We start from the raw sequence: 27,639 nt of genomic DNA, 5'->3' as shown, positions 1-27,639 counted from the left end.
AAATCTATTTTGAGTTATTAATTTTAAAAGTTTAATTAGGTTGCTTCCTAAAAGTTAAATCAAATTTGTAATTAATAAATAATTTTCTTTTTGAAAAAAAAATTTAAAAACAAAAGTGGGTTTATGATAAATTTTTAATGGGTCCCACCATTTGTATTTAATAAAATATGGATAAACGTGTGTTAATTTAATAAACAAATGTCTATTGAGAATGTTTATGAGTGAAACTACCCACTTTTTGAATTAATAAGATGCGGAGTTTCTCGTGCCATGTGTCTAACTTTCCAGAAATTGGGAATGTCACTTGTTTAAATGTTGGTAGTGGGCATTAATAGCAATTTTTAAAAAAATGCCACGTGTCTAGATTTATAAAAAAATTGAGAATGCCATGTATCTAAATGGTGGGTTATGGAATTTGAAGACCTTTCTTTAATATATATAATATATATGTATATATTTATAATAGATGCTCAATTAATTTGGTTCACAAAATATTATATAAAAGTCATTTTTAATTCATTTTATTAATACATTATAATATTTTGATAAAATTGAATTGAATTTATTATACTATTCATATACATGGCAATTTACTTCATCCATATACCATAATGCTTAACATTGGCATAGAAGTTTGTGATTGATATCCTCACCACTTGGGATCTGCTGCTTGATGCATGTAAGTTTTGATGTATTCATTTGTGATCGGTAATATAGCCCAATGGGAGTAGCAATGGATACATTTATTTATTTTTTTGGATGAATTCTCAACGAAAATTATTCTCAATACACGACCGAAATGTGTGGGGGCATGCTCTTGCGAAACAAATCAATCGGAGTTCCCTACGAAAGGCTACGATCATCAATTCTCCAATTCGACTGCCTTACAAAAAAAGTAACAAACTCACAAACTCACATGGGTTCCACGTTTGCAACAAATTAGCTTCCTCTTCGAAAAAGGCGGGCGCGGTTTTTCCAAACACCCGCCAAGCATAACCAGTTCTCTACACGGATCGTGAATGTAGGAAAGCTACGTGACTAAAATGTTACATGTGGCATCTCAAATAGTAAATCAAGAGCCCGAGTCTGCACGGCTGCGAGTTCCGTGCGCGCTCTCTCTCTCCCCTATTTGGAAATCGGAACCTGAAACCAAAGGAATTCTAAAGACATGGTGGGACCCACATACACGAACAATGGAGGTCGATTGGCCTGTTTGTTCATCCACGTGGCAAGAGAAATAGTCCATGTGCACTGGGAAAAGTAGTTTCTTACTAAGCATTAATTAATTAAATTAATTGTATACAGCTATTCATCTCTCCCTCTCAACATAAGAACTAAGAAGAGTAACGACTGTTCATTCCTAATTGCCTATCTTCCCCGATCATTCAGCACCACAGTGGAGGAGAAAATAAATTTCCTTAGAAGACCTAATTTCCTTATAAACCCTATATTTTCTAAAACCCTAACTTCGTTCTTGCTTCGTCGGCGATCGGTTACTGCTTCTTTGTTGTAAGCTTGATCCATTTCCTTAATGCATGCTCGATTTCACTGCTATAACTTTCGTAATTCATATTTCAATTCATGCATCTTATTCTTCATCATTTGTATATCGTATCTTCCCTTGTATACACGATTTAATATAGATCGGTTCCATGCAAAGGCTTCATATATTTATTATTTCTCTCTTTTACTAATATGCTTAGAACCTTAGTTTGTTTGGAGTAAAAAAAAGTTTGTTTGATGTTCGTATAGGTCGTAGTTGTTCCGCTTAGTGATCGCGAATGCGTGTTTATTTATTTTCTATTAGCTTGTGATGATATGTAATGAAATTTATATTCCATTAAAGAAGCAGAAAACCTTCAATCTGCTATCTAGCTTTGTTCGCTGTATACTTACATTTAAACCAATTGTGTACTTTTTACATATATTTTTTTATGCAACCTGAAAGGTAGCTTTTACTTGTATTAATTTTTTTCTGAGGTTTTGTTTTCATTGTTCTGCATAGACCCAGTACTAAATATAACTAACTATAAGTAGATCATCGGCCCCAGGATAATATATTTTGGTTCAGAGCGAGTAAATAATTACAAAAATAGCCGTATCAGATGTTGTGGTAGTAGTGTATTTATTAATATCATAAGTTACGTATAAATACTTCTAAGTTCCACAGCAAATTCTTCGGTCATAAATTCATTAACATGGTCTGGCGACAGTATTTATGGATCTTGAGAACTCAAAATCTGGAATATGAATCTAAAACGGAAATGGTGAAAGATTTCTTTGGATCGAGTAAAGCAAGTAGTCATTATTTAAGTACATTCTTATTGAATGGAGAATATCTCATTTCCATTAGTATATCAATAAGTTTTGTTACGATGGGTAAATAAAAAACTCCATTGCAAAAGAAATTTGTGAGGCCCATTTGTGAAACATGATGTAGAAGATATACCTTAAGTTAAATGATTGAAATTAAAATATTATATCCATTTATTCCCCAAAACTAAGTTGCAAATATATGTATATATACATTTATGAATGTATATGCACAGCTTTAAGTAGTGTAATCATTTATAAGTCTCTTGGTCTAATTGTTATATTAGAGGTTCCTCTCGTCTGAAACATCTAATCCACTTGTTTCATTGTTCTTTTTTTGGTCAGTAAAAATTTGGACCATGGATTGTGCAGGCACAGGGGCCATTTTAATCTTCTTCATATAGTTCTAATTTCATTAGATGTCCCAAAGAGGCCCACTGTCATTAATTATCCCCACTCCTTGACTAAGTGACATATGATTCCTTTTGTAACTGACATAATTCCACTTATGAGTCGTATTGAATTTTTGGTAGGTGCTCCCTGATACAGCGGAGTTTATTGCAGTGCTTCACAACCTTCCATGCATAATACATTTTAACAAAATTACAAAACTTACAGGATTACCCAATGTTTGCTGTACTTACTATGTTTTTGTATGATATAGGATGCTCCTCCCCCCATGGTAAATAAGCAGATTAGGCTCACCTTTGATGTTGAAATCAGCTGGGAGTTAACCAAGATATCTTTGCTATCTTATATTTTTAATGATGGATATCACCATACATATGTATATACACAACTGAGCAGTATCTGATTGAATATAGATAAAAAGGGGAAAGAAGCCCTATATGCGAAAACTCATAGTTGGTATGAATTTACATTGTGCAAAATATGGAAATCCTGTATGCAAAAGGCTTACAATAGTTGGTATATGCATGTGTGAGAAGTATTGTATTTAATATGGGTAAAACAGGTATGAAACCTTGTATGAAAAAATCACACACAGTAGTTGACTAGTTGGTATGTATTTATACAAGTACAAAATATGGAACTTTTGCAGTTTGAGCTTCAATGATAATGGTATTATTATAAATATGACTCTATCCTAAATCTCTAAACCCCTCTAAGATAGAGGACTAAAAGTAAATTAGCACTCCACTTCACCAATAACCAACAACTTGGGACACCTTTTGCCTTGGGAGCAGTGATTTAAAAGGCACGCCTAGGCGCATAGGCAAGGCGCATTTTGGGGTATGCGCCTCCTCCAGGTCCTAGGCACACCCCTTTCAAAAGGCGCACGCCTGATGCGCCTAGGCATGCGCCTGATGCGCCTTGCTCTTCAACCCAGGCGTGTCCTTTTTAAAAATTTGCGCTTTTTGCCTTTTTTTTGAGTCTAACGGTTGGGCTGGGGGCTTTTGCTCGCTCACCGGAGCTCTGAGAACCTCCCTATTAGCTAATGTTGTTCATTCATTCATTGTAATAAAAAATCTTCTTAAAAGTCAATGAAAGTTATACAACCATTATTTTTATGTGAGAAATAAGAATATCAGACCTCACATCTAATTTTTATGTGAGAAATAATTAATTTTTTTGAAAAGGCCTCAAATCTAAAAATCAACTTTGAAAAAAGTTGTGTGGTGGGAATCATTATGGATGCTCAAGAAATAGAGGCTATTGCATGTTGCTTAAGAGTGCTCCACCTCATCCTGGCCCTTAACTTATCTGGGTCGTTCCCTAGGAGCTAACCCAAAGGAAAGCCGGTTTTGGATCCCTGATGTGGAAAAGCTTGGAAAGAAGTTGGCAAGCTGGAAAAAGAATTATAACTTTGTGGGGGGTAGAGTGGTTTTGATTAAATCCACACTTGCTAATTTATCGGTTTACTTTCTGTTTGTCTTTAAGGTTCCTACTAGGGAAGGTAAGAGGATAGAGAAGATGATGAGGGACTTCTTGTGGGAGCCGGGGCAAGAGAAGAAGGATCATTTGATTAGATGGGAGATAGTTAGTCAAAGTAAGGAGGATTAGGATTAGGGAATATCACTTTTAAGAATGCGGCTCTTCTAGGTAAGTGGTTGTGGAGATGGCCTTTAGAGAGGGAGAGATTATGGCGTGAAGTGGTGGCAAGTATCCTTGGCTGTTCTGGAAATGGTTGGGATGTAGGGGTATCCAGATGGGCAACTCTTGCAATCCCTTGGAAGGCAATTCATGGCAGCCTCCCACAGTTCCTACGCTTTGTAAGGTATGATGCTTGCTCTGGGACTCGGGTTCTTTTTTGGGAAGACACTTGGGTGGGAAATTTGCCCCTTAAGGACCTATTCTCTTCTCTCTTCTCTATTTCCCTTTATCAAAAAGAACCAGTGTCTTCCTTTCTTTCGTCCCCGTATACCCCCTTGTCGACAAATTGGGACCTTGGCTTTCGTAGAGGGTTGAGGGGTGAGGAATCCCTATCAGTTTCTGAGCTCTTATTGCTAATTGATTCTGTTGCTTGGACCCACTCATTTCTGATAGGAGGATTTGGACTTTGATTCCGAAAGGGTCGTTTACTTGTGCTTCTTTCTTTAATTCTCTTTGCTCCATTTCCTCTCGTGGGGCTTTCCCAGTTAAGGAAGTCTTGTCTAGGCCTATTCCCCCAAAAATAGCCGTGTTTTGTTGGGAAGTTTACTATTGGTAAAATCAATACGATGAATAACCTACAGAAGAAAAGTCCTTTCTTGTGTTTATCCCCTAATTGATGTATTTTGTGCAAAGTGCAGAATGAGGACTGTTACCACTTATTGATTTCTTGTCCTTTTGCTGTAGCCATTTGGAATTGGGTATTTGATTTGTTTGAGTGCAGGTGGAACTTGCCAATTGAGGTAAATTTGCTCTTTTGCCCTTCTACCTTTGTGTGGACCACAAGAAGAGGGAGAATCATGTTGAAGTGTATAAGAGCAGCTCTCTTTTGGACTATTTGGGAAGAGAGAAATTCCAGAATTTTTCAGGAGAAGTAAAGAAGCATTCTTGAGGTCAAAGAATATATTATTACAATGACTATTTTGTGGCTGAAATCTTTAAAACTCTTTCAAGATTATTCCTTTGAGGATTTAATGAGGAATTGGTATGCAGTTGTCCTCACTCCTCTAGAAAGCCTAGAGTTCAAGTAACTTGGACTCCGCCGATGGGGGGTTTTGTTAAGCTGAACTTTGACAGATGTAGTCAGGGTAACCTAGGGTCATTTGGGATTGGTGGTGTACTGAGAGATGAGAACATCAACATCATTGTTTTTTCTGGGACTGGTGGGAATAGGAGACTCTTTGAGGGCTGAACTCCTAGTTGTGGCACAGTGGGTACAGATTGCTTATCAACTTGGAGTGCAAAACTTAATTATTGAAGGAGACTCCAAGGTGGTAGTAGGATGGTTGGGTGACCCATGTACTGTCTTTAAGGATATCCTAAAAAAGGTAAAATGGCTATTGAGGGGCATGACAATTAGAGTTTAGTGGTTGGGTAGATCGGCTAATGCCTTGGCTGATTATCTTGCTAAACAAGGGGCTACTCGGGTTTCATTGTATTGGGCTTCTCTGTAATTTTCTTTTTCCTTTGCTTTGTTATTTAGCTAAAGGGTTGATGGTTTCTTCCATCTCCCCTCCTTAAAGGGGAGGTAGCATCTCATGCCTCTCCCTAATTTGTACTATCTTTGGCTTTGATTTAATAAATCTGACAATTCACTGATAAAAAAAAAAGAATATCAGACCCTAACATAGACTTGTTCGGGCTTGCCTCGAAGGGCGTGGTACAAAGGCGACTCATAGAATAAAAAATGCAATATGTTTTACATCACATTAGCTACCTGAAGCAATGCAATTAAGGAAAAAAAGAGATTGTGGGTTTACATGCTTGAAAATGCTTTATATGTTCGCTTTTATTTTTAAATTTTCATTTGAATATGCTTTACATGCTATGTGTATGTATTTTAACTTTAGATAATAGGCTTTTTAAAACATTTATTTTAAAATTTAAGGTTATATTTTTTATTAACATTATGCCTAATATTTTTTGATTTTTTTTTGCATTTAAAAAAAAATTTGGTAATTTTTTTTTTGAATTTTCACTTTTTTGTTATTTTTTAGCTTTTTTTTTTTGTAATTTTGTGCCTTGCTTAAAAAGGCGCGTGCCTCGCCTTGCGCCTTGCACCTTAGGCACAAATTGGCTCTTGCACTTTTTTTGCACCTTGCACTTTTAAAACATTGCTTGGGAGTTAGGGATGTTTCTTTCTTTCCAAAATGCCAACAGATGGAAAATGGAGGTAAATTTTACCAGATGTGACTATTTTTTTTTAGTTTTTTTGGTGAATCATTGCACCAAAAGGTAAATTTTACTAGATGTGATTTTTTGTTGTTTTGGATTTGGTGAATCATTGCACTGCGAGTATTCACTCTGAAAACTTTCCCATCACCTACTGATGTACAAATTCAACTCAACTAAGCCTTGCTACAACTATATTGGGTTGACTACATGAAATCTGTTCCACCATTCTTCTCCGTTCAGTGCTACATCTATTGTTAAATTGTGGTCCCTTAAGTCATTTCTCATTACAATCCATGTACATTTTTTGGTCTGCCCTTATCTCTTCTAGAACCACTGATAATGCTTTATGAGTACTCACAATGAATAACTACAACTATAGAAAATCATTCACAAATGAAGAACTATAAGTGGTGGATCATATTATTTTAGTCGTGTGGATTTTCCTTTTTTGATAAAGGTGAGGAAACTAAGAAAGAGCCTTAAAAGACATGGCTTCTGCCAAATACAGGTCATTTCCCATGAGGGTCAATTCTCCTATTTCATAGACCTAAGCCATGGAACAATCAGTTGTGGTGTTGGGGCATCCAGATAGCTACCATAAAAACCATGGCATATAGGAGGCTCTTGATACATCTTAAGTATTACTTCCCACAATTCCTAGCAAATGATGACATATACTTTTCTTTGCATCTGAGGAAGGTTGCTAGTTTTCATTCTCACCAAGCTTGTCCAGATTTAGCCGTTTACGATTATTGTTTTACTGGTAATGGATTTTAATGGTGATTTAATATGTGCGAAATTTGATTTTACTTGTGCAAACTGCAAGTAGGAAGAATAAGTAAATCTTCACCTCTGATAACCAAAGATTAATAAGTTTGATTCAATCATCTTTTATGGCATAGTCTAAAATGTCCACTGCTTTATATGAAATCTGTCATAGAATTGGAAGCCTAGGACCTCCTGTCGGCTTGTCTAAATGTTAAATCTATTTGGGTAGGTGTCTAACTTACAGGACTGTATTGTTATAGTTTCATCCTATATAACTAATTCAATATGGGTTCAATTCAGGGCCGTATGTTTTTCTGAAGAAGGTAAAGTATGATTTTATTACTGAGCTAGGTCCCTGAAAAACTAAGTACAATCAGCAAAGTATCTATAAGACGGTTGGTGACTGTAGAAAGATACAAAAAGTTGAAGCTTTACTACAGAAATAAAATGAAATGGATGCACTCATTTCAGGTCCAATATTGTTTATTGGGAGTTGGGTCCTATTTGAGTAATCAAATGGGTACTTGCCATCTATAGACTTGGTATGTATACATATATGTAAAGATATACACAATGGGAGCTGCTATTGCCAGTTGTCACTCTTGCTATGAAAATTTTAAGTACTCATTGACTAAAATAACTCTTCTATTTTAGCCGTTTAGCTGGACTTTTTTTGAGAAAAAAATGCGAGGCATTAAGAAAAAGCAATCTGTGATCTTTGTGTTATTTTAGTCCAAAGACATTCAAAAAATTTAAGGGGACTGGATCAATCTGACAATAGCACCTAATTTTTGTTTATTCCTGTAATTATGTAGAATTTTTGGTGTTCTTATATTTAAATTGTCAATGTATATTAATACCTACTATTTATCAGCATTTGTTCAATATAGCTTATGAAATTTGCAACAACTAGCAATCACCATTGCTTGAAGTGTTTTCCAATATTAGAATTTAAAAATTTCAAGTGTTTGGAAAACTGGACTTAAGGGGACTGGATCAATCTGACAATAGCACCTAATTTTTGTTTATTCCTGTAATTATGTAGAATTTTTGGTGTTCTTATATTTAAATTGTCAATGTATATTAATACCTACTATTTATCAGCATTTGTTCAATATAGCTTATGAAATTTGCAACAACTAGCAATCACCATTGCTTGAAGTGTTTTCCAATATTAGAATTTAAAAATTTCAAGTGTTTGGAAAACTGGACTGAACTGGCTGGTTGAACCGGTTGAGCTATGACCAGACCCCCTGGCCAGTTCGGTCTTACCCTAAAAATCAGAACTCATAACAAACTTGCCAAAATTGGCTGACTGTCCAGTTTAACCGAAGAACTGGTAAACTGGTCCCGGTTTCATAAAACTGCCCAGGCCACTAAATGAATGGAAATTTCTAAATGCTAATGGCAAGACTTGAACCTATGACCTTGTATTTATGTGTATGTTACCATTAATCCATTGCTTTATTTGTGCTCACTTTGCCTCTTTTAATGTGTATATTGTTTTAATACACATGTTTTAAAGACAATGCAAGTTGAGAGGCTTGAACCCTGGTCATTTGCTTTAAAGATTAAGGAAGTAACCATCTATCCACCACATTCAAGTGTGGTACCATTTGTAATTATATTACATATACTATTTATGTGATCCACAGTATATATGTTGTCATGGTCTGATCCCCAATTTGACCTCAGTTGAACCTCTGACCTATGAACCTATATCCTTTTTCCAGTTCTATGCTCGGTCCTGTTCTATGAATATTGTTTTTTTTTCTTAGTAATGTATTCAATTGGAATTGATAGATTTAGATGAAGCACATAAAGTACTGAATTTGTTCAGAATCATTAAATTACAAATCCCCAACACCATTTCTCAGATAAATATCTGTCTCTAGGATTGATTCCAAAGATCTGCACTTTTGCTTTCTTAGAAGTTTCCCTGAAGAGTTCCTGGAGTCTCGGAATCTGATGTTTGTCCAACATAGACACATATTAATTTAGGTGAGCCCTTGCATCCTATGTTGGTAAAAAAAAATTCTATATGATACTATAACAATAAACTTTATGTTCCATGAATAGAAGGTGGCAATGTTTGAATTGGGATCATAGAAATGGAACAAAAAGAAATTTAAATCCCATGAGATGTTTTTCCTATGTTACCATGCTCTTGATCTTTAGATCAATTGGTAAGCCCTCTATGTGCATAAAAAGAAAAAGGGAAGCACAGATAGAAGCAAAAAAAGACTTCAAAGAGTGCTTTCTTTAGTCGAGTGTAGGTGAATATAAAGATCAAATGGAAAAGGCTTCTTCATTCTGATTAATTGCAAGAGACTGAAATCAAGGAGAGAAAGAGCTTCTAGTAAGGGTTTAATGATATTGTATGGGATCTTCTGTTGTATATTAGTGTATGTTAAGGTGTTATAATTTTGTTATCAAGTACTCCTAAATTAATCAAGATGTTATCCACGAGAAATCTTTGATTGTAGATGATTTGTGCAAGGTCTCCTCATATATGGAGCGTCTTCTAACTTCTTCAAGTTCTTATCCCCCAAAAATTTATGAACAAACAAGGTAACCCAGAAGGCAGGAAGCAATACAACCATACTAATTCTAATTTTTTGGATTTTCAAATGCTTCTAAAATCCAATGCCCCACAGTCATGTTGTGAATGGGGCTTTTCTTAAACTCTATTTTAATATTATGAGCCAAACCTAGAAATTGGCTTATGATTCTCATATTATAAATAGAATTTCCCATGTCTTGTCTCAAATAAGTACATTTTGTTTGATCCTTGAACTAACTATTATAATCATTCTAAGAGATTCTTCCTCTTGGAGCTTTAGGATTATTGCTTGCTTTTCTTATTGTTTGTAAATTATTGCTTCTATTTGGTATTTCTAATTCTTTGATGGATGTTGAAGAGTTGTCTTTTGAATTTGAGCAGTGAATTTGATTTGCTTTTTAAGTTTGCATTTGATTATGGTTTCTGATCTCTTCTCTTCATCATTCTTTGCAGGCATGCCTCTTACTGTTTGTGCTATCACTGTCATTAGGATTCTTAACTTGGCTTTCATGTGTGGTTGCTCTATACTTATTTCATATATTACTTCATTCTCTGCACGTGCAACTCAAAAGGTTTGGAGAAATTAATGCAATGGCAACCAGTAGTAAATTCAGGCTCTCTTCTGGTAGCCCCGATAGGCCATCTTACCCTACTGGACAGCGTGGAGCCTATGGTTCTTCATTGGACAAGTCAGGCAACTTCCATGAGAGCATGGAAAATCGCATCCCGCTAGCATTTCCAAGCATGTCGAGAAGTGGTTCATCAGTCACTCAAGTTGATATAATTAATTTTTTCCAATGCTTGCATCTGGATACAAAACTGATGGCTGTGGACCATAGGTTCCCTCGACAATTTGAACTAAAGAGAATTCTAGCTGCTGCCACTGCCAGTAGTGATTCTCCATCTCTCTCTTTAAGTAGCAAGGTGGCTGCGATAGAGGATCTTAAACGAGCTAAGATTATTCTAAATGAGAGCAGTATGAGAGCAAGGTATTTGCTACTTTTATTTCTGCTGCAATTTGGAGCATATGGACTGTTTAACAAAATTTTCTCTATGCAGGGATAGAGGAAGAAACTTGAATGATGCCATATCCAAATTTGGGAAGTTTTTCCAAAGCACTCTGGTAAGGAAGAGAACACGAGCAGATGCCTCATCAAGTGACAGGCCAAATGCCTCAATACCAAGTGAACGACCAGTTCTTGGAGGAAGCATGGCTAACATGGGGTCTCATAGTCATATGATCTCAAAACCTTTTGATGTAGAGCCACAAAGGTTGGAAGAGAAGCTAAAAAATGGCCTACCCAATAAACGTGTCAGAACATCTATGGTGGATGTACGGGTTTGTCTCCTAGTCTTTATATCTTTCTGCTATTTCTGTTAATCCCCAACAATCTCATTAAACCAAAAGGACAACGTTTGCTTATACCAGTTATTTTAGTAGTCACAAATGCTCATGCATTAAACTGTTCTTTATATATTTTTTTTTGCGGCCTTCAAATTGTCTTTATTGCTTTTGAATATGATTTGTTTGTCTTTTACTCTGGACCTACTTTTAAGATCCATTACATTCTCATAGAAAACTGCATTCCTTCAAGAAAATTACTTTAGGTAAATTTTTTTTGGTGCCCAGTGCCGCAGTCACTTGAAGAAGTGGTTTATAGGATGAGTACACTTTAGAGAAAGCCCTAGGGAAGCTGGAAGACACTGAGGTTTAACCATGGAAGCTCACAGGACAAACTGTAAAACACATATTTGACCCCTTTAGGTGCCTTATGTTAAGGATTTGTGCCTCATATAATCAAAAGTAGGGTTGTTATCGTGAGTTCTAAGATTAACTTCTTATTTTCTATATTTGTTTGAACAGAACTTAGCATAGGTGACTTATTCTAGACCCTTTTTGATGTTCTTTTCACGTGGGAATTTCTCTGAGTGGCATTGAAAGGTTTTTATCTCTTTCCATCCATTTGCTTTTAAATCCATAACTTCTATTACCATTTGATTTTAATTGAACATTATATAAATATACATGGTAGTTCTTAATTGAACCATTTTCTAAATTTAGCTTGATCTTTTATGTAATTGTTGACTCATGTAGCCTTGTCTCAACTATATGGGGTTGGCTACATGAATCCTTTTTCGCCATTCCGCTCTGGTCAGTGCCATATTAAATATATAATTATATAAATATATACTTAAATATTTTCTTGTATTTTTCTAATTTTATACTTCTTTAGTAATAATCAAATCATTTTTTTTTTGGGTTTTAGGCCATTTTCATGAAGAACAAGAAAATTATGTGATTTATGGGTACTGGGCTGAAGGGAATTATTAGATTTTGAGAAGAAGAGTGGGTTTGAGGTTTGAAAAAAGAGAAGCTCTAGATGTTTGGGATGTGGCTTTTGTTTCTGAATTGAGGACATTATATGTGGTCTATTTCTCTTAGAGTTGAAAGTGTTTATGGGAATGGGTTGCCTACCTTTGTTATTTCTGTCTTGGGTGATTCCTTATCACATTTTCTTCTACTGTCTTTTTCTTTTAATGAATTTGTTATGGGCCCGGGCGTAGGATCTCGTCACGGGTCGGTCCACGGGGAGAACCTCTTGCTTCCCCTTGCGCCTTCCCTTGCGTGCAGACCCTATTGTGGCAACCGAATGGGTGATTTGTCCAAGAGACCACCCGAACTCTCCTCACTCTTCTCTTAACTGGAAAATTGAATGCCTTTATTCCAATTCACAGCTCCTTAAATAGGAGATTACAAGAGGTGACTCCTTATTTCATTCGACTAAGCTAGGACAATCCAACTTTAAATCAAACTCCTACTTCTAATAGGTAAACAGACTCCTACTAAGAATAGAACTTAACTCCTATCTCTAATAGATGAGTAAGAACAAAACTGGATAAAGTAAGCTAATGGAGAGCTGGCAGGATAAGCTGACGTGGCAAGATAAGTTGCTGTGTGGGCCCTCCTCACTGCTGCTGCCGGCGGCGGCGGTATTTCCTTCCTACGAATGCATCCATAACATCACACCCCTCCTGGGCAACGAGCTTGTCCTCAAGCTCGAGATCTGGATAGGCGTTGTGAAAATCAGACCAGGGAATCCAGGTGGCCTCAGCTGATGGTAGTTTGTCCCACTCTACTAGCACTTCTAAGGTCCCTCGATTGACGCGGGACTAGACAAGAGCTTGAGGTTGGAGAATGGGTCTGTTGTCCTTTAAGGGTGGTAGGGGAGGTATCTTCTCAGGAGGAGTCCCTGTAAATGGCTTGAGTAAGGACACATGGAAGGTACCATGGAGTCTGATGTGGTCTGGTAGCTCGAGTTGATATGCAACCTTCCCGATTTGCCGTAAAATCTTGAAGGGCCCGTAGAATTTGGGGGCCAGTTTAGGGGAAGCTCTGCGTCTGAGGGGTGCTGCCGATAGGGTTGGAGCTTCAGCCATACGAACTGTCCGAGTTCAAAGGTTAATTCTCTATGGTGTTGATCGTAGGCGTTCTTCATGCATGCCTGAGCCTGCTATAAGCGTAGGGAGACTTCGGCGAGGAGGACATTGCGGTCTTGCAGGCCTCGGCCCACTTCTTGAAGGGATGAGAGATCCATCGTATGGACGCCCAAGTCTTGCAGAATAAAGGGGCGAATTTCAAAAATTTTTCTCTCCCTTCAACTGGGAATCACATTCCCTATTTAGAAAATCATATTTTCAAGGATCAATTTTGAACCTTAAACTGAACCAGATCTGAACCAAAAGGAGTAGGAGAAGATTATACTTGATACGGAGAAACAATATCTCCCAACGAAGGTGTTCACGCCCAAGGAAGGGTCCAAAGATTGCTCCCATTGAAGATGGCGTAGTGCAGGATGGAGCAAAATCAACAGTATTCTTCTCCAAGAATTCTGTCATTCGCAAGAAACAACAGGATGGCACGTGAGCATAGCTTCCTATCAATTCTTTCTTAAAGAATTGATGTTAAGATCGAATCTTGACTTCTCTCACAACTGGAGATCGAACTGGCAAATTGGATCTGATTATCTGATGATTCTAAAGGCTGCCGCCCCCTCCTTTTGTAAACCCAAAGGATCAGCTCCTAATCCAATTAGAAGTTGCTTATCCAAATCATATTTGGATCAGACCTCTTTTTAGGTGATAAGGATAAACCCTTATCTTATCTGTAGATTAGATCTGGACTTTTTGAGTGGATAGGGTTAAGACCCTATCCTATCTGTTGATTCATCTAAGAAATTGTCCATATTTAACTTATTAAATAAGTCCAGTTCGAAATGGGCTTTAGGCCCATTAAGCTTATGTGCTCACTTAACCTTCCTAACTGCTGCCCAGTTGGGCTTCCTTGTATGGCGTGGGACCCAAGCATTGATCTACACATCAGCTACATGGGTTCGGCCCAACCTTTGTTACAAGGCCTGGCCGAATACACTGTTATGGATATTGCACCCCCTGAAACCCATCAAATGGGCTCTATGGGCCCAACACTTACACTAGGTGGTCCTTGGGCCAAGCCACCTTGTAACACCTAGGGACTGTGGGCAGATGCAAGATTAGCCTATCAGGTATTAACCTCAATGGTCTTACACTTAACCTCTCAGCCCATAATGATCATACACTGCCCGACAAGAGAGCCTCGGCTGCAAGGAACAGTGTTGCACTCTCTACTTATATGGATCCCGGCAATTAAAACCTTTTGCAAACATTTTAGAAACCATAATATATATATATATATATATATATATATATATATATATATATATATATATATATATCTTTTATATCTCGTATAAAACATACTTTGCAAAACAAATCTCAACGATTGAAATCGGTTGCCGACAGTCTTGGTTTCCATTAGTGAGAGTGCATCCCCGATCATTACCTTTGTCCGACAAAGGGGCTGATTCTGTCACTATGATCGCCCACTCAGATGAATTCTCAGACTGTCCCAACATACCTAGGTTTTGACCATTGCTAAGGATCTCACTGACTGGTACATCAAAGACAGTCCAATCCGACACCTAGTGCAGTATCATAATCGAGTCTAGGGGTCGGGTGTAACTTTCCAGTTTTGCCCATCAATCTCCAAGGTCTAGGGCAATATTGGAAATCTGGTCCAATTCAAAGATTCAATTAATCCTACACTGTACGTGCCTAGGGTTTCACCCTGGCAGCTGAGACAGGCCACCCCAACTGACTTGGTGGCACGACAGTGTCAGCCTTGTCAGGATAGGTCTCCCCAGACTGACCCACTGGCTGTGAACATTCCAAACTAACACGAGTCTCATTAAGTGTCCAGTTTAAGGGCATTACACAGAAACGTACCAAGGGAACATGAATCAAATATGCATTTTTATTTATTTACAATAAACTCATAAAGTACATCATTCTGATTGAATCTAAGGGCATACAAAACTATCCAACACTTCCAATCGTGTCGAACCCGGTTTGTAAGACAATAGACGGGGAGGGTTCCGACCATGAACAACTCGGAAGGGAGTCATGCCAAGAGAGGAGTGATAAGATGTGTTGTAACAGTATTCGGTTCACGGGAGGTACTCCACCCAACGCCGTGGCTGGTCTCCCACAAAACAGCGGAGGTACATCTCTATCGTTCGGTTTACCACCTCCGTTTGGCCGTATGTATGTGGATGGTAGGCGGAGGAGAAGGCTAGGGCTGTTCCCTGTAGTTGAAATAGCTCCTTCCGAAAGGTGCTAGTAAAAACCGGGTCCCTGTCATTGACAATGGATTCGGGTAGCCCATGCAGTCGGAAAATATGGGTGAAGAAGGAGTGGGCGACTGAGACCGCGCTATATGGGTGGGATAAGGGGAGGAAATGAGCATACTTGGAAAAATGGTCCACCACCACGAATAAGATCGATTTCCCGCCAACCTTGGGTAGGCCCTCAATGAAATCCATGGAAATATCGGCCCATATCTGAGTTGGGAGTGAAAGCGGTTGGAGAAGGCTTGCTGGGTGCAAGTTTTCCCACTTTTGTTGTTGGCACATAGAGCAATTCTAAATGAAGTCCCGCACCGAAGCCCTCATGCCCCGCCAGTGGAAATCGGTGTGGATGCGGTGCAATGTTTTCTAGACACCTTCATGCGTGGAGTTGTGTATGCTGGAGATGACGGAGGGGATTAGGGGACATTCGGCTGGAAGATATATCCGTCTCTTATAGAGTGCTAACCCGTCGTGCATGAACCAGTTTGGCTTGGTCATTCTGGACTGTATTTTTTGGACAAGATCATTCCACTCTGGTGATTGTGGTAGCGTGTTTTGGATGTCTTCCAGCAGGGTGGCTCGGGGTTGGGAGATCGCATGGAGGAGCATACTGTCTTCTTTTGCTCGGCGAGACAAGGCATCTGCTGCACGGTTCAAGGTTCCCGCCTTATAGTCCACCCGAAAATCGAAACTCAGTAGTTTGTTGACCCAATGCTGTTGCGGTGAAGTGGTAAGTTGTTGTTCCAACAAATATTTGAGGCTGTAGTGGTCCGTCCTGACGACGAAGGACCTTCCCCATAAGTATGGCCTCCAGTGCTGCACTGCCTTAGGCAGCCCAATCAGTTTCCGTTCATAGGCGGGTAATTTAAGGTGGTGGTTAGCCAGTTTGCGGCTGACGAAGGCGACCGGATGTCCTTGTTGCTGTAGTATGGCGCCGATGCCGGTGCCGGATGCATCGCATTCGACTGTGAACTCGAGCTTAAAGTTTGGCAGTTGTAGGACTGGAGTGGAGGAGAGGGCTTCTCTTAAACTCGCAAAGGCTGCATCGGCTGTATGATCCCAGTGGAAAGCATTCTTCTTGACCAGATTGGTTAGTGGTGCCGCCAAAAGTCTGTAATTTTGTACGAACTTGCGGTAGTAACCCGTCAACCCTAGGAATCCGCGGGGAGCCTTGGCAGATTGCGGTCTGGGCCATTCCTTGATCACCTAAATCTTGGAATCATCCACAGTGACCCCTTGCCCGCTGATCACATGTCCTAAGTAAAGGACCCATCGTTCCCCAAAGGAGCATTTGGATCACTTAAGGAAGAGTTGGTGTTGTCGCAGGAGTTCAAAAATGATCCGTAGATGCTGCACATGTTCTACTCACGACTTGCTATAGACTAGGATGCCGTCAAAGAATACCAAGACAGGTCTGCGAAGGTGGGAGTGAAACACTTCGTTCATCAGGGACTGGAAAGTGGAAGGAGTGTTGCTGAAGCTGAATGGCATGACTAGGAACTCAAAATGGCCATGATGTGTCCTGAAGGCGTTTTCTCTATATCTTCGGGAGTCATCCGGACCTGGAAGTAACCTGACAGGAGGTCTAATTTTGAGAAGTATTGGGTGCCATGGAGTTCGTCCAACAGCTCATCTACGATGGGGATAGGAAATTTATCCTTGACCGTCCGACTGTTAAGCTCTCTGTAGTCCACACAAAATCTCCAAGTCCCATCCTGCTTGGGTACCAATAGAACCGGAGAGGAAAAAGGGGAGCGGCTGGGACAGATGATCCCTTGCTGTAACATATCCGCACACTGCCTCTCTATTTCATCCTTTCGTCGGTGTGGGTAGCGATAGGGTCGGGTGACGACGGGATCCGATCTGGCTATCAGAGGGATCCGATGATCGCAGGCTCTGGAAGGTGGAAGCCTCTTGGGTTCTTGGAATACTGCAGAAAAATCCGTGAGAAGCCTCTCCATATTTGTGGTGTGCAAATTCTCACCTTGAAGTGTATGCAACTGCGTCTTTGATCTTATCTGGATTCCCTGCCATGTAATTGGTTTTCCGTCCAGCTAGAATGTCATAGTCAGGGTGCTGAAATCCCATAGGATTGGCCCTAGAGTGATCAACCATTTGACTTCCAGGACGTTGTCGAATTCATTCAAGGAGAGTACGAATAAATCAACAAGGAAAGATTCTGATCCGATCTGAATCTTGGTGTCCTTGCAGATTCCGAGGCTGTGAACTCTTTCCCCGTTTGCCACGACTACTTGTAACTGCGGCCTGATTTCTATCGTTAGTTCTAACTGGCGGGCAGTCTGTTCACTAACAAAGTTGTGGGTGCTGCTGGAGTCTATGAGAATACGTACTGGTTTCCCTGCTACCAGTGCCCTTAGTTGCATGTTTGTGAGGTTTTGATCCCCGTGATTGCATGGAGGGAGATCTCGGGGTCTGATGCTGTAGGTTCATCCTCGTCCTCTTCGGGTTTGTCTACCAGAAGACAAAATAGCTTCTTGCACCTGTGCTCGGAGGAGTACAAATCATTGCAGTTGAAGCACTGCCCTCTTGCTCGCCGTTCTGCCATCTCGGTTCGGGATAGTCGTCTAATAGGGGGTGTTGTCCTGCTACTCCCTATACTTGATGCCGATCTGGAAGGGTTACCGGTAGGAAGCCTCGGTTCCTTGTTGGCGGTTGAAGAAGGAGGCACTCCTGCTGCCTTCGAAGGAGCCCAGGTCGTTGTTGGCCGACCTACACTGAGGGTTCTGTGGGTGAACTGCAGTTTTCGTTCGAAGGCGCGTGCGAGGTTCATCGCTGTGACCAGCTTGGGAGGGTGTTGCATCTCCACATCCACCCTTAGGGGTTCTGCTAGCCCCGCGGTGAACATATCGACTTGCTGATCTGCGCGAACCGAGGTTGCTTTGGCGAGAAGGGTTTGGAACTGGCGTTGGTATTCTGCCACGGTTCCAGTTTGCTTGAGGTTAATTAACTCGCCCAGTGGGTTGCTTGTCAATGGGGGTCCAAACCTGAGGAGGCAATAGGATTTAAATTGACCCCAACTGAGCCTGGGTTCTTTCTACTCCAGACGGTAGAACCAGAGCTGTGCCTCTTCCAATAGGTGGAAAGTGGCCAGACTGACCTTGTCTTTGTCATCAGTGTGTTGATTACGGAAGAACTGTTCGCAACGATACAACCACCCTAACGGGTCTCCGGTGTTGTTGTAAGACGGAAATTCTAGCCGACTATATTTGGGAATAACTGCGGCTGTCGGGGCAGCGATCTGCTATTCGCTAGACGTCTCTGCCTAGTTCGGACGGCGACTGTTGGTGGTGGCGGTTCCCTCGGAGTTTCTTTCTTTGTTGGAGAGGAACGTTTCTAGTAGGTGTCGCAGCTTCCGGACATCATCCTTGACTTCACGAACCTCCATGCTGGTTTCTGTGAGCCTATGCTCCAGTTCGTGGACCCTGGATGGCAGCGGCTCCTGATCCCCCATGATGGTAGGCTCTGATACCAGAATGTTATGGGCCCGGGTGTAGGATCTTGTCACGGGTCGGTCCACGGGGAGAACCTTTTGCTTCCCCTTGCGCCTTCCCTTGCGTGCAAACCCTATTGTGGCAACCGAATGGGTGATTTGTCCAAGAGACCACCCGAACTCTCTTTCTTCTCTTAACTGGAAAACTGAATGCCTTTATTCCAATTCACAGCTCCTTAATTAGGAGATTACAAGAGGTGACTCCTTATTTCATTCGGCTAATAGGTAAACAGATTCCTACTAAGAAAAGAACTTAACTCCTATCTCTAATAGATAAGTAAGAACAGAACTGAATAAAGTAAGCTAATGGAGAGCTGGCAGGATAAGCTGACGTGGCAAGATAAGTTGCTGTGTGGGCCTTCCTCACTGCTGCTGCCGGCGGCGGCGGTATCTCCTTCCTATGAATGCATCCATAACAGAATTTAACTTTTATTATAATAAACACTGAAAGTTTATGCCTCATGAATCTAGAAGTTTGGTGCCTCTCTATTGATAAAAAAAAAGTTTGGTGCCTCTCCTCACACTTTCCTGTTTTCAGTTACCTTTGTGTTTATGTTTCTGCATGTTATGAACTATGGTTGTCAAGATGTCCAGGTGATTCTAGGCGAAAGTAAGGTATCTACTTGCCTAGGTGAGAGAATTTTACAAAGAATAAAAACAAAATTTTAGGCTAGTTCCCCAGTCTAAAACATTAATTTTCTTTTTAAAATGTAGCGTATCATCGATTTTAAAAGACAATAGCATTTTAAATCGATTAATTTTGATACTACAAACACAACATTATAACATGATGAGAACAAGGGGCAGATCCCCTTTTTTATTTAATGTATGAGAAAGCGACTGTAGAAAAAAGGAGAACATTCTTTATTCTTCTTTCTTTAATTTTTTTTTTATGATGAATTCTTTCTTTAATTTTATCATCCTAACACCCATTATAATTTATGTTTTAATTGTAAAATCCTTAGTCAAAGCACAGGTGATACATATAATATATAATATGGCGTATTAGCACCAATAGTAATAATATATTGGCACAGTAATAACATTACAAGAACATGCCTATCTTCTGGTATTTCTAGCCTAGGTGATACTTTGACAACTATGTTATGAAAATTATTGATACCTTCTGTTCTCAATTTAATATTTCATACAACTGCAGATATTACCATGCATATTCTTAGCTTGTTGATTTACAAGTCTCAACTCTTTATATCTCTATCTGGGAGCCCTTCCCATATTTCTTGTTTATGCCATGGTTATAAATTTGCTTATTTTTATTGTTTCATGTCTCTGTTTCTGGTAAATATGAATTGTTTTGCTATCTTTCTGTCATTTATCTAAACTATTAACATGCTTTTAATTTATTCATTTAGGACTATGATTTTGACCCATTAGATGGATTTACAGGCTAATACTCTTGGAGTGCCATCTGGGGCAATGGATAGGGATAGAGAAATGTTCAGAGCTGCAAATTGTAGTGCAGTTCCATCTGAAGAAAAGGGTCAGGCTTTAGCCATTGGTGTGGATGGTTGGGAAAAGCCAAAAATGAGGAAGAAGCGGTCTGGGATAAAGTCAGATGTTTGTGCTAGCACAATGTTGACAAGACCTCTTGATGGTGATCGGGAATCTAAATGTGGTATGCAGCAAAGGCATGTCACAGATGCCCGAACAAGGTTGATCAGGTGTAACTTCTTACAGCACAACTCGTGCATTTGCATTTAATAATTGAATAACTGATCTGAATTTTCAAGTCAAGGTCTAGTTGAAGAGTTTTTCAGATAAAAAGTCTGAACCTGTTGTAGGGTCACTAAACTTCTGTTCCTTCACAAAAATATACCATTTCTTTCTACTAGTCTGTATTGGACATTTCGTTCTAGTTGACCCCATATTAGAGGGGACGAGGCTTGTTGAGTTGAGGTTATATATGAGTCCTATTTTGGGTCATATGTGGCAGGACCTATGATTTTTTCATATCCTATTTATTATGGTTATTGCTTGATGGTTGAATATTACCTTCATATTTTTAATCAGCAACCAACCATTTTATATTCCCTTCATTTTTATTTAATGTGAATGGGACTTTCATCCACAAAGAATCACTTGGAGGCTATTATTTTGAGGACATTATATGCACCTTTATCATTATTTTTTTGGGATAAACAACTAGAAGCATGGAACTGAGCTTCTATGGTTTCCTTTTCCTTTAATAATGTTTCTTTGTATTTCACCATAAATAAACTGTATAAATATTTATATAAAGCAGTCGGGATGATAAAACCTTTTGAGTTTTAGTTGTTACGATGGAAAGTTCTAATCTTCTAAGTTTTCTAAAAAAAATGCTTTTTGAAGATTTTAGGAAGTCTAAAACAAATTCTTACTCTGGAACACTTGATAGATGCTTTCTCTGCTATTCAGTTTATTGTTGTTATTTTCTTGTGCTTAAGCTTATTTCTCATTATGTTGTACCTATCATTCAAATAGACCATTACCCAATGATGGACCTGGCTATCTATCTGGGGTCAGGAGGGGTAGGCTGGATACAGATCTTTGGTATTTTTTGCATTAAGTGTCTGCTCAGACTCCAACCATGTTCTCATGCTTGTCAGTCTGGGATTTTACCATTGCACCAAGCAATGGCTCCTCAAAATGCATCTTACCATGCTCCATATATATATATTATGACTGTTGAGCATGATTCAAAGTAGATACACCATTGTGTATTGGCAGAGGTGTATCGGTGCTTTATACAATGCGCTTTATATTTTATTTTGTTTTTTTTCCAAAATTTCATTTTATAAATGTTTTTATAATATTTAATAAATAAAACAAATAGGTTCCTGAAATCACCTTTAAATAGCTGTATCAGAACCTTGCTGATACAATACAATACGCCCGATACAAAGTATCGATACTTTGAACCTTGCTGTTGAGTTCTTAATTTGTTCTAGAAAAGTTTTTATTCCTTTCTTGTATATTATTCCCTGTGGTTATTATTAAATGGATCTTTGTATGAATAATTAGGTCTTTATTATCTGATTCACGTATCCCATTTCCTGTATGTTTCACCATGTATCCAAATTATTTTTCTTCAGAGTGACCCCTCCCCTTGTTATTGGGTTTCTTATGTTGTATTTATTTGAGTATCTTAAATACAGACCAAGCGCTGGTGGAATTGGAAAATTTGATATGTCTTCTCAACAAAATGGCCTTGGAATGCGCTCTTCCACCCCTAGGATTGACCAAGACAATGGCTCTGCTGTTAATGACAGAAGAGATCGTCCAGTTGGTTCAGATAAGGAACGTGTCAATCTTAAGGCTGTTAACAGGTATGTAAAATATCCGTAATAGGATTATTCTTTCTTTTTTTTTTCTTAGTTTCTTCCCTCCCAACCCAACCTTTTTGTCTTGCATTTGCAAGGTTTATTTCTATGGATTTCATATTCTGTAAGGTTCTCTTCTTTTTCATTTAATTGCAGAACAGTTTACTTCTGTGAAACTTTGTTCCCTGTTTGGGTGTTTCTTTTTCCTTAATGAAACCCCCTGTTTTCTCATTCTTTCACAATCCAATTATTTACTGCTTAAATTCTTCTACTTCATACAAAACATTTTCAGGCCAATCAGCCGTGAAGATACTATTTGTTCGGTGAGTCCTACCTCAACCGTAAAAGTAAATACATCTGCTCGGGCACCAAGATTTAGTTCAAGCACAATACCCAAGTCATCTCCAAGTGCCCACAAGGTAGGATCTTCTGATGATTGTCAACTTTCCCAATGCATGAACAAGGTCCAGGATGTTGCTGGGAGTAACAGTCGCAAACATACACCACCAACACCATCTTCATCACCACCTGTGACACAGTGGGCTGGGCAAAGACCCCAAAAGATATCACGTATGGCAAGAAGAACAAATTTTGTTCATCCCATGTCAAGCCAGGATGACAACCTGGCTTCTGATATAGTATCTCATGTTGCTGGTACTGAAAATGGGTTTGGAGTCCTAAGGTGCTTGTCTAGTAAGGCTCATCAACAGGTTAAATTAAAATGTGAACATTTTCCTTCAGTTGCATTGCCAGAAATTGAGGAGTCAGGAGCTGCTGAAATTAAGTCCAAAGACAAATGCAAGAAGTCTTGTAATATGAATGAGAAAGTTGGACAGAGCATTCAAAGGGTTGCCAGTCTAGTATTTTCATCAAGGAAGAACAAGATATCTGCTGATGAAGATCTTGGAGATGGTGTTCGGAGATTGGGAAGGTCTGGACGTGGTTTCACTTCCACAAGGTCTGGGATGCCAACAACTATGGATAAGCTCAACAATGTGGCTACAGCAAAACAGCTCAGAAGCGCAAGACTTGGTCTTGATAAGGGTGAAAGGTGATAAATTTATCTTAACTTATATTCTCCAATGCATCTACATTTTATTTCTTGGTTAACCCTTTAAATTTTCTTGGTTAAACCTCTTACTGGATTAAATTCTTTGACTCAGTAAAGCAGGTCGTCCAGCAACTAGGAAGCCGTCTAATTACAAGACTTATACACGTCCCAAACATGCAATGAATAGTGGAATAGCAGATATTCTTGGTATTTGGTCTCCATGCAATTCAAAATTTGCAAAACACTGTGCTTATCTGTTAATTTCATTGTTTAACTTTTACTATTTCATTTTTTTTTTCATAGAACCAGGTGATGGCCATAAAGAGCTCTTGGCTGCTGCAAATGCTGCTATAACTCCCGGTATAACTCTCAGTCTCTCACTATGCATGGTATCCATTTGCTTCTCAAAAATTAACTTCAGTTGACTAATTTTTGTGGCTATTGTTGTAGCTCATGCTTGCTCCAACTCATTTTGGATGCAAATGGAGCAAGTCTTTGGTTTTATTTCAGATGAAGATATAGCCTATTTAAAGCAACAGGTATTGTCTTTTCTTTCTTATTTTTGTAAGTGACTTGTTTATTCTTATTCAAAAGATTTGTTTTATCAACTAATCTCTCCATCTGTACTGAAATTGGTGTTGCAGATTTGCCTTGTAGATGAACCATTGGAGAATATTGACGTTAAATGCAGCAGTGCCACTAACCTTAAGGTACGAGTATATTATTATGACTTCTATGTATGCAATGCCATTGGATGACAACTTGTGTCGCAAATCTTCATAGACATATACTTTTTAGTTAATTATTATATTTATTCCAATATTTTCTCTACAGGTATATTAGGTGCCTAGTATACAAGCATATCTATTTCTTCTCATCTTGATGATTTCTTAATATATTTCTGATCTAGATAAAAAAGATGCCACTTATTGAACAAGAACTAGTGAGTGTTATGATGTTCTCTTTTCTGTTATTGGATGTAATGAAGCTGATAACAAAAGGAGGGAAGGCTTTTACAGTTTCAACTAAGTTTGAGAGTCGTTTTTCGTGGATCATTTCTATCATGTGATACCACTTTCATTTTGTTCTGTTTACTTCTTTTTCTCAGGGAAATGTTGGTTCTAATTCACTGTTACCAATGGTAGGCGCTAGTGGAAGAGATGATTGTAGTACTGTTCCCATCAGAAATGGGTTGGTTGATTCTAATAGAAATTTGGAGATTGCTAGTAAAGGAAAGGATGCTGATTTTTTTGACGAGCATTTGGTACCAGGAATAAGGGTTCATAATACAGTGCCATTAGCCCAAAGACTTATTGCGGCTCTAATTCCAGAGGAAGACAATAATGAATTTTTTCCTGAATGTGATGAAGATGTAAAGTTTGATATATGTGGAACTGGTTTTGAGTTGCCAACTTCGGGGTTGAAGTCCAATAGTTTGAATCACCTCACACTTGAGAGTTTTCTGACAGTTGGACAAACTGCTTCAAATGCTTATAGGACAACATCCTCCTGGAGAGTCCTTGATGAGATTGAACATGATGAGTTGGAAAATGATGGTGTAGTGGCAGATGCAAATACTGGGATGAACTCGAACTTTGTGTATTCCTTAAATGGATTTCATCCAGACCAATCAGTGATTGCTACTATGGCTTGCACTGAGTCTCAATATGATCAATTGTCCATGGATGAAAGAATTCTCCTAGAGCTCCAGAGTATTGGAATTCTTCCAGAAGCACTGGTATGTTTAATTCTAAAAAAAGTTTGCAGTAGTTGGTGTGCTGTTTTCCCAAGTATTATTTCATTGTATAGTAGTAACTTTTTCATGTTACATGCAGAGGATTAGTTTTAGGTTGGTTATGTGCATGTAATCCCTATAGTTTGCTTCACTTGTCTTGAAATAACCAGAAAACAATAAAAATTGCTGTATTTTTTCCTTGAATAATCAAGTGTAAAAGCATGAAGAGAGAGTTATAATGGACTGAAAGGTAAAATGAGTAACTACAGAAACATAAAAAAGGTATAAAAAATAAGTGAACTAATGGACTGAAGTATCCCTTCATAGCAACAATTCAATGTCAACAGCTTCAACTTCACAGCCTGCTAAACAAAATGTTTGTTGTCTTCAACATTCGTGTCTTAATTAGAGCTGCATCACTTCAAATGTTTTGTTTCATGTGCCACTTTCTTTCTTGGTATTATGCTTTAATATGTTCTTGTACTTTGTGTTTGTACTCTTTTTTTATTGTTAACCTGAGAGTTATGATGAACTGAAAGGTATAATGAGTAACTACGGCAACATAAAAAAGGTATAAATAATAAGTGAACTAATGGACTGAAGTATCCCTTCACAGCAACAATACAAGTTAGTCAACAGCTTCAACTTCACAACCTGCTAAACAAAATGTTTGTTCTTCAACATTCATCTCTTAATTAGAGCTGCTTCACTTCAAATGTTTTTGTTTCATGTGCCACTTTCTATCTTGGTATTATGCTTTAATATATTCTTGTACTTTTGTGTGCCACTTTCAAATGTTTATGCTCTTTTTTTCTTATTGTTAACCGACAAAGAATTTTATTTTTTATGGTAAAAATGCTTATGTACAAAGTGGAATTGGCTTAGCACTGTTCAATCTATATTTGTGTTCAATTCACCTCTTTTCTTGCCAAGGAATCTGCCATTACCTTTTGCTTTGGATTTATACTTCTTACCGATGCCTAATAGACATGCCTATTCTTTCAGCCTGACTTAGAACAGAGTGAAGATGAAGAGATCAATGAAGAAATTAGCGGTCTCAGGGAGAAGCTTCAAGAACAGGTAATTTTTTTATTATTGTTCTCGAGCAGTAATGACAACTATGATTATATTCAACCAAGAAGTTTCTAGAAGTTCCATTTATTAGGAATTTACTCTGATGATCAAATGTGTCTCTGACTTTCACAACTCATTCATATAACTTTGGGGCCATTTGATAACTAAATCAGAAATGAGTGCAATGGAAAGGACTTAGGAATAGCTCCAATTAGTGGCAAGACAAGGTTGACTGAGTTGGTTTGTTCGTGTTCATAGATTATGAGTAACTGCATCAACAAGGAGAGTATTCGGGGGAAACCAAAATAAAGATGAAATGGTAAAATATGATTTAAAAACCTTAACAGAAAACATGGCTCTTGATGCTTGATAGAGCATATTGGTGGGACAGGATCTGTGCGCCAACTACAAGTAGTTTATTTGATAGCTGCTGAAGTAGGTGCTGAAAATGGAATGCCAAAAAGATACCAAACTCAAAAATGGCTTAAATCCAGGGGCATTATTGGTATATGATAAAAATATCTAGGGATAAAATAATCATCCAAATGCCTGTATTTCATCATTCAGTTATCAAGTACGCTTGACTTTCTGAACTGCTGAATGGCCTATTTTATATTTTAATTTTTTCCACTTAGAGACTATTTCAGTAAATTATCAAACATTCACCTAATTCAATTAACACCCATAGCTCGTTAGTGGCACATAATTGCAATGAGTTGTATTGGAACCCATGCATTAGTGGATGGGTTTTTGGTAATTCTTTTAATTCTTGTTCCAAATTGTTGCAGTGTGAAAGAATTTGTCCTGTCAGAAAAACCACGGTTATGATATTCCTTTGATGCTTTCCTCTGTTGATTTAGTATCTGAAATTTCTGTGTTATACCTGGCTCTATGTGTGCATGTGTTATGAAACTATGCCTTCATATAATCATATGCTATATATGCATGTGTATATGGATTGTGGGTATATAAATAGACTAATTTGTCAGTTTTTGTCTATCTATCTCTGATTTTGTTCCTCCCTCTGTGTCAATCATGGATGAGGTGATAAATGCTCATGCTCTTGTAATTCTAGGGTAGTAGCAAGAAATATGACCGCCCTCTTTTAATATGACACCTAATAAGAAATTTGTCTTAAATAGAAGTATACACTACTCTTGATTACATCCATCTCATAGTTAGGTCTTTTGCTGATAGGTTCTTAAGAAAAGGAGATTATTATGTAACCTGGAGAAGTCTGTTACAGAGGCAAGGGAATCTCAACAAAGGTAATGAATTTATTATTAAGCATGGCAAT

General features: G+C 38.5%; 1 protein-coding gene across 2 annotated transcripts in view; it reads left to right on the top strand.

Moving 5' to 3' along the window:
- The first annotated feature begins 1,336 nt into the window (after window positions 1-1,336).
- Window positions 1,337-27,639, top strand: part of LOC148846885 (uncharacterized) — a 28,967-nt gene continuing 2,664 nt past the window's right edge. Inside the window, exons 1-13 of one of the 2 annotated variants that reach the window (XM_088948306.1) lie at window positions 1,337-1,509; window positions 10,382-10,917; window positions 10,988-11,261; window positions 20,570-20,844; window positions 22,318-22,488; window positions 22,775-23,533; window positions 23,646-23,740; window positions 23,837-23,893; window positions 23,984-24,072; window positions 24,178-24,243; window positions 24,642-25,271; window positions 26,274-26,348; window positions 27,540-27,610. In XM_088948306.1, the coding sequence (XP_088804432.1) occupies window positions 10,520-10,917; window positions 10,988-11,261; window positions 20,570-20,844; window positions 22,318-22,488; window positions 22,775-23,533; window positions 23,646-23,740; window positions 23,837-23,893; window positions 23,984-24,072; window positions 24,178-24,243; window positions 24,642-25,271; window positions 26,274-26,348; window positions 27,540-27,610 (2,960 nt within the window). In that variant the 5' untranslated portion in view covers window positions 1,337-1,509; window positions 10,382-10,519. Of the gene's footprint in view, window positions 1,510-10,381; window positions 10,918-10,987; window positions 11,268-20,569; window positions 20,845-22,317; window positions 22,489-22,774; window positions 23,534-23,645; window positions 23,741-23,836; window positions 23,894-23,983; window positions 24,073-24,177; window positions 24,244-24,641; window positions 25,272-26,273; window positions 26,349-27,539; window positions 27,611-27,639 lie in introns of both variants that reach the window. The other variant, XM_088948305.1, reaches the window with a different exon arrangement.

Source organism: Nelumbo lutea, chromosome 6 (assembly GCF_056320005.1).
Source record: "Nelumbo lutea isolate HS-2025 chromosome 6, American lotus-T2T, whole genome shotgun sequence".
NCBI lineage: Eukaryota > Viridiplantae > Streptophyta > Magnoliopsida > Proteales > Nelumbonaceae > Nelumbo > Nelumbo lutea.
Note: the sequence above shows the minus strand (reverse complement) of the source record. Positions and strands in the feature narration are given on the sequence as shown.